Source organism: Hesperophylax consimilis, chromosome 11, assembly GCF_061612785.1.
Source record: "Hesperophylax consimilis isolate HC1 chromosome 11, BYU_Hcon_1.0, whole genome shotgun sequence".
Taxonomy (NCBI): Eukaryota; Metazoa; Arthropoda; class Insecta; order Trichoptera; family Limnephilidae; genus Hesperophylax; species Hesperophylax consimilis.
The window spans coordinates 7,554,827-7,568,122 of record NC_142846.1 but is presented as its reverse complement, the minus strand read 5'-3'; the positions used below and the strand labels follow the sequence as shown (position 1 = coordinate 7,568,122).

The 13,296-nt window shown below is 34.7% G+C and overlaps 1 protein-coding gene across 1 annotated transcript in view; it reads left to right on the top strand.

The window, feature by feature from the left end:
• The first annotated feature begins 97 nt into the window (after positions 1-97).
• Positions 98-13,296, top strand: part of Obp93a (Odorant-binding protein 93a) — a 32,633-nt gene continuing 19,434 nt past the window's right edge. The window contains exon 1 of the mRNA XM_089637004.1: positions 98-558. Within this exon, the coding sequence (XP_089493130.1) occupies positions 511-558 (48 nt within the window). The 5' untranslated portion in view covers positions 98-510. The remainder of the gene's footprint in view (positions 559-13,296) is intronic.

Here is a 13,296-nt window from a genome sequence, read left to right as displayed (position 1 = left end):
AGAATTAATGGCATCACAGTTTAAAATTTATCCTGTTTGTCATGCCATTGAGATAAATAAATAACAACACTCATCGCAAGTAGAAGTATTATAAGATGCTATGTGAGACCATCTTCGGTATTACATTATCAACGTGGTTTGAACTGTTGGGAGTTATTTATGTTTTGGATAATAGCAAAATGAAGATTATTGTTTTGGTGTGCATTGGTGTTCTGTTGTCTTCTGTCACCTCACAAACAGATAATGCAGCGGAAGTTGCTCAACAAGTTGGTTCAACAGTTATAAACACTACTTCTATTATAACCAGTACTATTGGAAACATCTTAGGATTTTTTACTGCGCCCAATCAAAACGCAAGACCTGCAAGACCATACCAAAATCAACGAATAAGACCTGTGGATGTTGTGGAAGTTACAACAAAATTAGCACCAACACTGAAGAGTAAAACTATAGAAATGACTAAAGAGGAACTTGCAAGATTGATCAGACAAAGGGTGAAACTGAGGCAATATGAAGAGGTTGAACGTCAGTTGGCAGAGAAAAAAAACATTACCAATGGTAATTTTGGTCAGTTGGGAGAAACAACACAAAACACATTAAACAACAGTGGATAGTAGCCCCAAATCTTGTTTCATTACTACAATAGGAATTCAAATAAGTTTTTATCGATTTTTTATGTATAAAATTTTGTAATATAAGTATGAGAATATTTTTTTATTTTTTTTTATTTAGCGGCAATATAAAGTAAAGTAAAAAAGATACAATATTAAGTAAAATAAAGATATAAAGTGATGTAGTTTGTTCTCAGTCCTCCTCACTAGGTATTCCTGTTCCGAGGCGGACTGTAGGTTGTTTTATTTGTGTTGATCATGATTTCCTCATCTTCTAATTTGTTGGTTCCTACAAAATATAAAATAAATTAAGCAAATAGTATTTATGTTTGTTGTCAGGGCCGCCGACAGCTAATCTGGGCCCCAAGTCTAGTAGACTATACCGGGCCCCCTCCCCACAACTTACCGGGGGGGGGTGAGATAACAATTAATGAGTTCATGCTTACCTGCTACTGCTAGGAATACTACTTCAATACCTTTTCTTATACCATTATACCAATCATTCGAATTTAGCATAATTATTCAATGGAAATGTTTAAAAAGTTATGGTGAATACTCAAAATAAAATACTTGTGTTTCTTGTTTGTGTGTATTTACATATTCTTCGTTAATCAAGATATCTTGAGGCTAAATTAAATTATTATATTTGAAAGACAGAAAACAGGTAACAAAAATAAATAATCAATTTTCAAAACCAATGGAAAATAAATTAGGAGTACCGCAGTGATCGATCCTTGGACCCCTATTGTTCATACTCTATAAGTCTATATTAATGACATGGTGAAAATATTTTCAAAATGCAAAGTACGACTATTTGCCGATGATACACTTATATACTTAATTGGAGATAACTATAAAGAACTAATAAATATTTTAAATAATGAACTAGATGATGTATCAAGATGGCTAAAAATAAATAAGCTTAAATTAAAAACAAAATGTATGGTGATTGGAAATAAGAAGACATTCAGTGAAAGCAAAATTAAAATTGATGGTGAAATTATTGAAAATGTTACTGAAATCAAATACTTAGAAGTTATATTAGATTCCAAACTAAACTTCAATAGACATGCCGAATATACCCAAAAGAAAATTGGTAAAAAGATATCTTTTTTGGGAAGAATCCGGCCAAAAATTTCTTGACCCATTGTGGAACGCAAAAAGTTTTTCACTCTAGACAACAAACTAAAAGATCTTTCTGCTTCCGCAACTGTTACAGGCAGAGTACAGAAAATTCGAATGGCAATTACTACATTAGGGAAGAGATTTGACAGTTTTTGGTTTGAAAGAGTATTTAGTAACTGCAGTGGATTTAAATGTTCTGAAAAGTTTCCTGGTTGAATAGTTTTTAAGTGTTCAATTTCCAAAAGCGTTTCTTCTTCAGATACATCAGTTTTATAGAGATCACACCAGTTTTCACCCTTTCTTTTAGTTCTTCTTGAGTCATACTTGGGTATTGCCAAAGAAACTTAAACAATTCATTAATATTGTTGACAGCTTTGTATCTTCGGGTCAAGTTTCCAATGACACTGTCAAACAACACATAAAAAACATTAATTTTAAAGTTCTCTTCTGGGCAATCAATCTGTCTTTCATGACTTTTATCAGCCAAAACTTTTGTCTTTTTTCTTTTTTTTGGGAGTTCTTGTGAAATTCCAATATTTTCAGCTACAAGTTTACACTCTTCTAATATTCTAGTCCACTTAGAACGAAGGGTAGATAGGTTTTCAACTAAGTGTTGCAAATTGACAACTTCCACGTCCAGAGTTGCTTGTCTCGCTTGCAAAACTACACTCCAAGAGTTTATTTCAGACAACACTTTAAACCATGTCGTAGACATAAGTAGACATTCAAATGTATTCATATACTGTTCAATGCCCTTAATTTCGGCCAAAGTTTGAGGAGTGAGATAAAGCTCTTTAATCTTACTAAGAGCAACTTTCAGTCCAGGGATATGAGCAGCAAAAGGCGCACGCTATCAACTCTTGCAGACCATCTTGTTTTAGAATGAGAATGAAGCGAACACCCAATGTTTTCTTGGAGAATTTCCCACCTTTGTGGACTTGAACTGAATACATTGTAGCACTTTTGGACGATTCCGAAGAACGTGATAGCCTCTACACAAGATTGAGCCGCCTCTTCTCCGCATAAGTTGAGACTATGCGCAGCACATGGCGAATATAATGCTAGTGGGTTATCAGCTAAGATTCTGCTCTGCACACCTTTGTATATCCCACTCATATTAGACGCATTGTCGTATCCTTGTCCCCTGCAGTTCTTAAGTAGAATATCGTGCTCTTTAAGTGTAGACTGTATTAAATCTGCGATTGCTTCTCCTGTCTTCTTACTGCAGTCGACAAACTTGAAAAACCTCTCGTTAATTTTGTGAACGTTTTCTTCTCCTTCAAGGTAACGAGTAACATATCGGAAAATAAACACGGTTTGTTCAATATGTGCCGAGTCAGGAGTTGAGTCAGCTATGACAGAGAAGTGTTTTGCCTCATTGATTTCCTTTACAATTGTCTGGACAACTTTGTTTGCACAGCTCAAAATAAACTCATTTTGAATTTCCATTGAAAGGTAATGAACTTGGAGCAGTGGCGGCCGGTGGTCAAAATATATGGGGGTTCACCGGATTACAACATTAAGTCATAAAATAAATTATATAAAGGTACGTACCTATTTATAAAGAAGTTCTATTCTCTGCTCCTTTTGTTTAGCGAAGACCTCTATCAATGCTTAACACTGATAGTGCGTTCAGTCTGTCCTGCCTCAACGTGTTTAAAAAAGATTTTATTATTTTTAACGTTGAGAAACATCTTTAGCTTTCAACTGAGGTCATTCCAAAGGTCATGAATGGTGCACAAAAGTTTTAGTAATTTCACAGTCTCGGGAAAGTCTTCTAATAAACAAGTACTATAAAAAATTTGTAAAATTGATAAAGCGCCGTTAGCTTTTGAAAAATCTTCGCGGGCGTAAATTGCACAGAGTTCACTTTTACTGAACTTTATTTAGGAAGTCATTCGTTTTAAACGTCACATTGAAATCATGTTCTGGGAAATTTGACCTGTATCGATTTTTATTAAATAGCTCATTATGGTGTTTAACTTAGGCACGGTAGCCTGAATCCAATTGCATTCTGGTGTCAACTTTTCCTAAAACCTGTAAGCTCAATACTTTTTGTAAATGTAAATGACAAGAATTATGTTTTTTGATTTTTTAAGAAAGGTGAGTTACATCAGTAACACCGCTGATTGTCCAAACTGAATCAACATCGTAAATTAAACACGTAAAACAAAATAAACTATTCAATTGATCACATGCACAGAGCTACGAAGCTTTGTTATACATTGTTTTGTTAAATGATCGAGTAAACTTCTTCGATCCAGATTTTCACTCTTGTTTTATTATCAGTTCAGATTTTAGGTGGACCGGCATTTTTTATTATCACTTTGTTTTCAAAACTCGACCTATTGTTCTTAATGTATTCCACATTCAAACTCATTCTTAATTTATACTTTGAACAAACACAAAAGTAATCATAAATTAGTATAACCTGCAATTGATATACCTTATTAATAATTGATATACAAGATCGATATAACCTGTAATTAAACTTAAAAACTTTCGCAGAGTAAGAACATTTTTTAATTCAACAGACCGCGCCCGGCAACGGCGAGTACCTACTGACTAAACTGATAATAAGTAATCTGACCATCACTCATCTCTTAATGACAAATTTTATCTTAAATACTTGTATCGAAGAAGCGAAACTGTCGCTGAAAATAGCAGATGGTAAATTGAAACAACGATATCGACAATAACATTAAACATACGCGTTTTAGTTTAACTTTCTACTGAATAAACCGTTCCTTCTGATGTGGTGGTAAAATCCCGAACGCCGTCCATGATATGGTATTATTTGCAAAGAATAGTATGAACTGGTATGTACCCACGCTTTCGACTGTTCCACAGAATATGCGACAAAGCAGTTAAATTTTGGATCGCAATCGAAAACGAACTGCTACGAACATAGGCACAAGTCAAAGTCGGTCTGCAAGTTAAGCGCGCTTAATAAGTAGGTACCTTTTGAATGAGATATTATAACCGAACCGAGTTTCGTATTGTGATTAGTCATGTCGGAAATCTTGTTGGTTGTTCGGCGCTCGGGAGCACATATTAGCTGGCCGCCACTGACTTGGAGTCGTTTTTTTTCTGCCTGCGATTGTTGTACTTTTGTCAAATGATCGTGCAAAATAGAATCGTAGTGGGCGATAAGCTCTAATATTCCTAGAAAGTTTCCATTTCTAGGGTCACCAACCAAATTTGAGTCTCCTCTTAAAGGCAGCCTTCTTTCGCCCAGAAATAAAATTACATGCAGAATCCTTTTTAAAATAGCGGGCAGCTTCTTTTTCAATAGCTTCTGTGAGGTGAGTTTTTACATCTGGTTTGTTCTTAACACAATGTTTGCGGGGGGTTTTTTAATCAATCTACGCCGTAAAGCGGGCAATTTTTATCATGTTCGCGCGCAAAATTCCGTTTCATGTAAAATAGCTATAACTTCTGAACTATTGATCACATTTAAATAAAATTTTCAGTATTTTACCTTATTCAATTTTTTTTATTATGATCTGGTCACAAATTTTTATATTTTTGAAGAAACAATTACGATATATAAGTTTAAATTTAAAAAAAACTGCACTTTTGTCGTATTGTCTATTTAGTCATTTTATGCACATTCAACATAGTATATATATATTTTTAAATACACACCACTAAACACTAATATTGTTTGAAAGTATGAAATCGTTGGAAACAATTCCCTTCATGTAAAGGTACATCATAGAATTTACACATGTACCGGGTTTCGCTAAGTATTTTGTGTACCGCGCACACACGACATCGCTTTCGCAGATTCTTATTTTTACCAGGGCCTTCAATCTTTTCCAATATATGTTTTCGCATATCCATCGATAGTCTTCCTGGAGGATCAGATTTTGAAGATTTTTTTCGGATACCAGATGTTGATGGTGTTGGTTCCGGGTCTTGACTATTATCTGACGTAATCTCAGTGCTCTGCGATTTCCTTAAAAAATTGTTTATATTTTATTTTCCTTTCTTTTACGGAGTTGTACACAACAAATGAGTTGAATAATGCACAATTTATTATATACATCGCTAGCCTTTTTGTCCATTTGGTGGTTTTTCGTAAAATAGAATAATACGAAAGATGTTGGTCTGCTAGGTCAATGCCTTTCTTATATTTATTGTAATCGATTATCATTACCGTAGTCCATTTTATAGGGTATTTTTTATGAAAAAATATCCCTTTATTATGTAACAAATAAATTTTCGAGCACAGCACGCAAATACTTTGTACGAAATTTTTAAAGCGGAATGTAGACAGAAAAGAAAATAGAGAACGTCTTGAACGAAACAATATCGCTTTAAAACTGAAGAAATATAAAGATTTAAAAAAAAACGAAACATTTATCTTACAGTTATTTTATTTCAAGTGCATGTTTTATGACCACAGTCGGCCGGCTACCCGACCCAATTCCACGAATTGCCAGGTACCTAGTACACGTGTCACGAGAGCTGACGCATAATTTTTACTTCACAGAGTAACCAACATCATACGTTACTCGTAATATATTGTTACTCTAAGTGTGCCTACAACGCATTTTGGCGTCTCCCGCGCTTTACCAATAGTGTACAAATACGAAAAACGCTTTTAAGCGTCTCCCGCTCTCTACCAACAGTACGCAAAAGACGCTTTTAAGCGTCTCCCGCAAACAATGTGTTAAGTAAGCTATTTTCTAAGTTTCGCCACTGAATGTAGCATGATTTGTGATTTGCACTTTTTTCGTGGGGGTTCAGTTTGTCATGAACCCTCTTCCAAGAGTATTTATCTCCACTATATCCCTCAGGGCATGCCGTGAACACGCTCTGACAGTTGGGCCTACGGAGCGTGCGGGCCTGGGCGCCCGGCCCACGTCCGTTCCTAGTGTCATTGGCATTTTTTAGTAAAATATCCGGGCCCCGTCCCGGGCCCCCCTTAGGCCCGGGCCCTAAGTTTCGGACTTGGCTAACATGCCCTCTCGGCGGCCCTGTTTGTTGTCTGTAGGTTGCGTTGGGGTTACTTCATAAATTTAATGATTTCCTCATCTTCATGTTTAGTTAGCCATATTTTGAAGTCTTTTTTAAACTTTTCTATATCCATGGTGTTTTTAATTTCAATTGGAAGTGCATTATATAATTTTATAGCATGGAAGTACTGGTTTTACTGGCCGAAAGATGTATTTAATTTTGGAATGTTTAGTAGATTTGAGGATTTCGTCCTTGTAGTGTAGGTGTGTTGTTCAGCAAGGTACTCTTAGGACGGGTTGTTTCGGAGAATTTGAACAATTCATCAAATTTCAACGTTCATTTTCAAGTTTTGTGAAAGATTTTTTTAGTTTTGTCAAGCAACTAGCCTATAATGATAAAATAACAGAACTTGAATAGGACTTTCACAGAACCCGAAAATGATCGTTGAAATTTGATGAATTGTTCAAATTCTCCGAAACAACCCGTCCATATTTTTCTTTAAAATTGAGTAGTGCATTTTTTTAGTACAGTTTTATAATGCTGAACACGTTAAATTAAAAAGAAAATTCTTTTGATGGAGTCCTTATGGGTACTTTCAGGATTATTTTTATTATTACTTTTTGTGTTTTAACGAGCTGCTTCAGGTTTGAGGCAGATCCCCATCCAATAATCCCAAATTCTATGCGTGATTGGCAAAGAGCATAGTAGACTTTATTTAGATCATTTTTATTTAGTATATTGCGTAAGTTTCTATAGTAGTACATGAGCTATGTAACAGAATGTAAATATATTATGTAACAGAAATGACAAAGCACAATTTTTCAAAGTATTTGAAACATTGAAATTGATTTTTTATTGAAGAAAGTGAATATAAAAGTAAACCTGTTTTTATATTTTTGCTAATAAAACAATTTTTTTAATAAAATATTTACAAAGAAATATAATATATATAAATAAAAATTCAGACATTAAAAGCAAATATGCCACAGAGTTTTGGCCGCCAGGCGGAAAGAGCCGACAAGTCACAAGGCTGGCTGAATGAAGTGTCGTTCCGTGCAAGAGCGTCATTCTGTCTTCTGTTGGTTTTACCCCCTCTAGTTGCACAAATGGCGGCACCTAGGGAATGCAATCCCGCAAGAAAATGTCAATCCAGGTATTTGCGGGACTGAGCAATCTTAGTCCCGCTGGATCCAGGTATTTGCGGGATCCAGCAGAGTGGACTTAGATATCTAACCAATCGTATAATAAAGACGTAATACCTCGATCTACCAACCTTGTTTTTAGAGTTTTAAATTTATATCTATAATAAAACAAGTTCTTTGGGACATTTTAAATGATTTATTAATAGGTATAAATTTAGTTAGACATAGGTAAAGTTTAAGGACGGGTTGTTTCGGAGAATTCGAACAATTCATCAAATTTCAACGTTCATTATCGGCTTCTGTGAAAGTCCTATTCAAGTTCTGTTACTATATCATTGTAGGCTAGTTGCTTGACAAAACTGAAATAAAAACAGAACTTGAAAAAATCTTTCACAGAGCTTGAAAATGAATGTTGAAATTTGATGAATTGTTCAAATTCTCCGAAACAACCTGTCCTAAGTCATTAATTGGCAAAGAATAAGATAAGTCATAAATTTACATAACATACCCGCCTCGGAACAGACTTTGTCTAGTGAGGTGGGTAAAAGAAATCTATGTACACAAATGAAAATAAAATAAACGCCCGGATTGCCGGCACTGAAACTGAAATTGAACTGAAACTTAAATTTAAATAATAACGTTCACACGATAAACAATATTCTTGTACAATGAGCATCATAAGTTTAATCAAACATTATTTTGGAAATAGCTTCGTAAAAAAGTTAAAAGTATTAATTGTGTCATCTGATAAACGGCTTCTGATATTGGACACAAGGTAGCCAGCGGCTGAAAAAGCTCGTTCAGCTTCCACGCTTGTTGGCACAATAGTCATTAGCGCATTGTAAGTGAATTGAAGGTATGTGCCTTTTAATCCACCGGACTCGAAGTAATTCAGAGTAAGTGAGGGTAAATCTGTAGTTGCTCTCTTTCAGCTTTAAAAGATCTTGAATAACCATCATTTTTAGTGTCTTTCCGTAATTCATAACCATTAATTTGATAGAATTAGACGATGTTGGTAAGTTAAAACCCCCGGCTTTAAAAAGATCTCGCTAATCCGACGAGGTACAGAAAACTCGGAATGGTAAACCATCTTTAGACACCATTCGTGATACCCTCTTTTCGACGGTATTGTTTTCGCTTGAAAAATGGTCAGTGATTTTATTTGTTGATGGTTGAGGTTCACAATGAGCCGATGTGGAAGAACTGGATGTCGATGCAGTTGTAAAAGCTTCTCTGTAATCCCGCCAGTCCAGCAGGATCCCGCAAAATTTTCGACCGAGATTAGTCCCGCAAAATGTCTGCGGGATCTCGGTATTTCGGGATCCCGGTTTACCGGGATTGCATTCCCTAGCGGCACCTAACTGTGATAAACGTAAAGGTAAGATGTTATAGGAATAAGTAACAAAAATAACAGTTTTTTACCAGACAGACACTCCAACACTCTGTCAAAAAGATAGAATTTGTAAAGAATCGGAGATACCATCAGTTGGAGAATACCTTTGAAAGTTGTAGACTGAGTCAGACCGACATCTTCCCGATAGCTTGTTGGACCACAAATTTCTGATTTAGTGAACTGAGCATTCCATCCAACGGCTGCGAGTACAAAATAGGTAATTGTAACAGCGCTAGTAATGCTAATAATGCAGTAGAAAATAAAAGCCTGTTAAATCCTCAAAACAAAACCATAAGATTACCAAAAATACTGATTATTCTGGTAAGAGAACATTAAACACAGGAGGTCCTGAGGAAAATAATTTCCCCACAGGGCCTATGTCATCTTTGTGGATGTTGTGTGGTGGGTATTTTTTAAGGACAGGAAGGAAAGAAAGTTCTGGGAAGGAAAAGGTATGATGGGTGGGTAAGAATCTAGGGATCAGTGTGTCCAGGATTGACAGACATTTGAACAAATCCTCGCACTGCGGCGCAAGACGATGGGTCGAGAGACCAGTTGGAGAGGTCAAAAGGTCTCCCCAAACCAGCCTGAACCCAGGCACCCCTGCTAAATCACCGAACATAGTGAACCACTTGGGATGACCAATGGCAGGGGTTGGGTATCCAATAAATGGTTTCTTTAAATGATGAATTTTTAATTTGTTATATTTTTCATTGTGTTAATTTTTATAAAAATAATAGAATAATTGTTTTACTATCAAAAATAAATAGACTGGTTTTTGTTTAATTTTCACTTCCTACTATAAAAATCAATTTCGATCTTTTGCATCTGTTTGCATATATCTGATTTACTTATGCAAATATCTACCCTCGCTAGTTGTTACTACAGATAAATCCACCTTAGTTGACTTCATCACAGATGCTTAACATACGTACAGCCTGTTTCGCTTTTATTTTTATTTAAGTTGTCCGTCACAAGCAAAATTTTCCGCTTACATAATAAAGTGAATTTTTTTCTGAGTTCCATGTCCTCAATGTGTATCAATTGAAAGCCACAAACACTTCAATAAAAAAATGGCTAGACCACGGAAAAACCTAATTTATCTATTAACTTTAATCGGTAACCTCCGTTCGATTTACTCAGAATTAAATAATAACTTGCAACCTTAAAATAACACTATCCCACCGGTAAATTTTGAATTATGTCAATACTATTAATTTATAATACAGGAACATCAATACAACGATACTAATAATTTGGTGATATAAAATCACTTTTAATTTTCACTGGGCACAATTTCAGTTATACAACCAAACTGCTGAGATGTTGGCTAAACTTTCAGTGATTTTGAGTTTGTTTGTTGCGGTGAGAAAATTATCACATATTAATATTACCTTTACTACTTTTCCACTAGGTTTATTGGTTTTAAAGGGTTTAATAAAAAATAGTCATATTGTAGTGGAATTCCACCACTAATTTAACTATTTCAAAATTAGAATAATATGATTTTTATTTTATTTATTTGGGAAAACCAACAGATTTTTTATATTCTTAAATAATCAACTTATAAATAATACACATATTTTCTAATGATAGGTTTTCACGCATAAAGTTATAATAACAAACTAAGGGTGCAGTACCCGTAGGCAAAAAATATTTACAAAAAATACAAAATATTAAATAAAATAAAAATAACATCGAATATAAGGACACAGGTAAATTACAATATTTCAATTTTATGTTAACTCAACACCAATAATCACTAATATATGTATAAACCAACTACTAAACTGAACAAATGTTTTTTAAAATGAATCACATGCAACAGGACAGGGTTCATATCAACAACATGATAACTGGCAGTATGTTATTAATTATTATTTAATAATAGCTAAGGTAAGTTTTTTTAAATGTTATATAATTAAAATTCTTATTGTATAGGGTACAAGCTCTGAATATAAAAGCGTTTTGTCTGAGATTAGTAGAACATTTTGAAGATGAAAAAGTGATTTATCTCTAGTTCTAAAGCTTGGGACTCTAAAATTAATCTGAGACAAAAGGGGCGAACAATCAATAAGACCATTGATAATTTTATGAAGATATCCTATATCTGCGGAGTCACTTCTAGGTCTATCTATCTATTCCATGGAGCTGTTAATGTCGTGGTTATCAATATTCATCTTAAAATTTAAATGATTTACAAATTTTTTTTGGATGGCTTCAATGCACATAAATATTATATTGAGGATTCCTTATGGGAGAAGCAAATTCAAGATGACTGCGAACATAAAAAAAGTACAATATTTTAGTGTTTGAATATTATTGAATTCTTTTCAATTTATTAGAATTATTTTCTTTCCTTACCAGAAATTTTTCTATAATCAGTACGAAAAAGGTTGATTCCAAAATTGGAGATTTTTAGTGAATATTTTAGATTTTGCTAGATTCGAGGTTCAAAAAGATTCGGGATTGGTTTAGTTAAGCTTCGGATAGTTTTGTGAATGATTTTTTTAATTTTTTTATGTGACAATTCACAAGAGCGAACAAAGCAAAAGAATCAACAAGACTGTACAATGTAAAGGCAGAGGAACTATGTCGCCACCCGGTTGGGCAGCGTTGTGAGGCGGATTAGGATAGGGACTTTAGGGAGGGATTTATTAATGCGGGTCTTGAAGAGGGCCAGATTATATGATGGAGGAAAAACAGATGCCGGTAACTCGTTCCACATACACAAGAAGCGGCGCATTCTCATGAAGCCAACATCAACCGTTCACCGGTGCTCCGTCGAGTTTCACGCATGTGCACCGGTGCACCGGGGTTCAATGCTGCTAGCTCCGGAGAACAGGCTCCATTAAAATACCTGTAGAACAAACTCAGCATACCCATATTGCGTCTGTGCATTAGAAATGGCAATCGGTCTGTTAACCTTGTTTTGTCAATCAGACAAACTGCCCTCCTTTGCACAGAATCAAATATATTTATAGTATTGTGGGGCTCCAGCCCAGAGGTGACTCCCAAATTCAATTGTTGGGCGTATTTGAGATTTGTATAGGATTAGCCCCTGGTTACTATTGAAGAATCTACTAGCCCTATACAAGTTGAGGTTGAGATAGTTTTGTGAATAATGTAGTTGAGGTAGAAATATTTTTGTAAGCAAGGTAGTTTAAGTTTATATAGTTATGTTAATGAGGTAGTAGAGGTTGTGATAAATTTGTGCGAATGAGGTAGTTTCGGTTGATATAGTTATGTGAACGAGGTAGTTGAGGTTGAGATAAATTTATACGAACGTGGTGGTTGAGGTTGATATAGTTATGTGAATCAGGTAGTTGGGGTAGAAATAGTTGTGTGAATGAGGTAGTTTCGGTTGATATAGTTATGTGAACGAGGTAGTTGAGGTTGAGATAAATTTATACGAACAAGGTGGTTGAGGTTGATATAGTTATGTGAATCAGGTAGTTGGGGTAGAAATAGTTGTGTGAATGAGGTAGTTTCGGTTGATATAGTTATGTGAACGAGGTAGTTGAGGTTGAGATAAATTTATACGAACGAGGTGGTTGAGGTTGATATAGTTATATATATATAACTCATACCATCATGTCAAATACCAAATCAATAGAAAAAAAGATTTCACATAAAAATCAACATCTTAAACCATGGATAACCCAAAGCGTTATAAATTGCATTAGAAAAAGAGATGAACTACACAGGAAAGTTAGTTTAAATCCTTGTGATATTTTTATACAACGATATTATAAAAGATACAGAAATATTTGCAAAAATGTTGTACGCAATGTCAAAGAAAGTTATTATAAGAAAAAAATAGACGAATGTAACAATGACCCACGCAAATTATGGAAGATCATTAATGAAATTACAAGTGCAAAATCATCCCATAACAAAAGCATAGATGAACTAACAATTGAAAATACCCAAATCTCTTTCGAAAAGCATCCGGACAAAATTCTCGAATACGTAAACGAATTTTTTACAAATATAGGGTCAAAATTGGCAAAGCAAATCAGACATCCAAAAACTAGCATTTTACCAGAAGAAAAGGAAA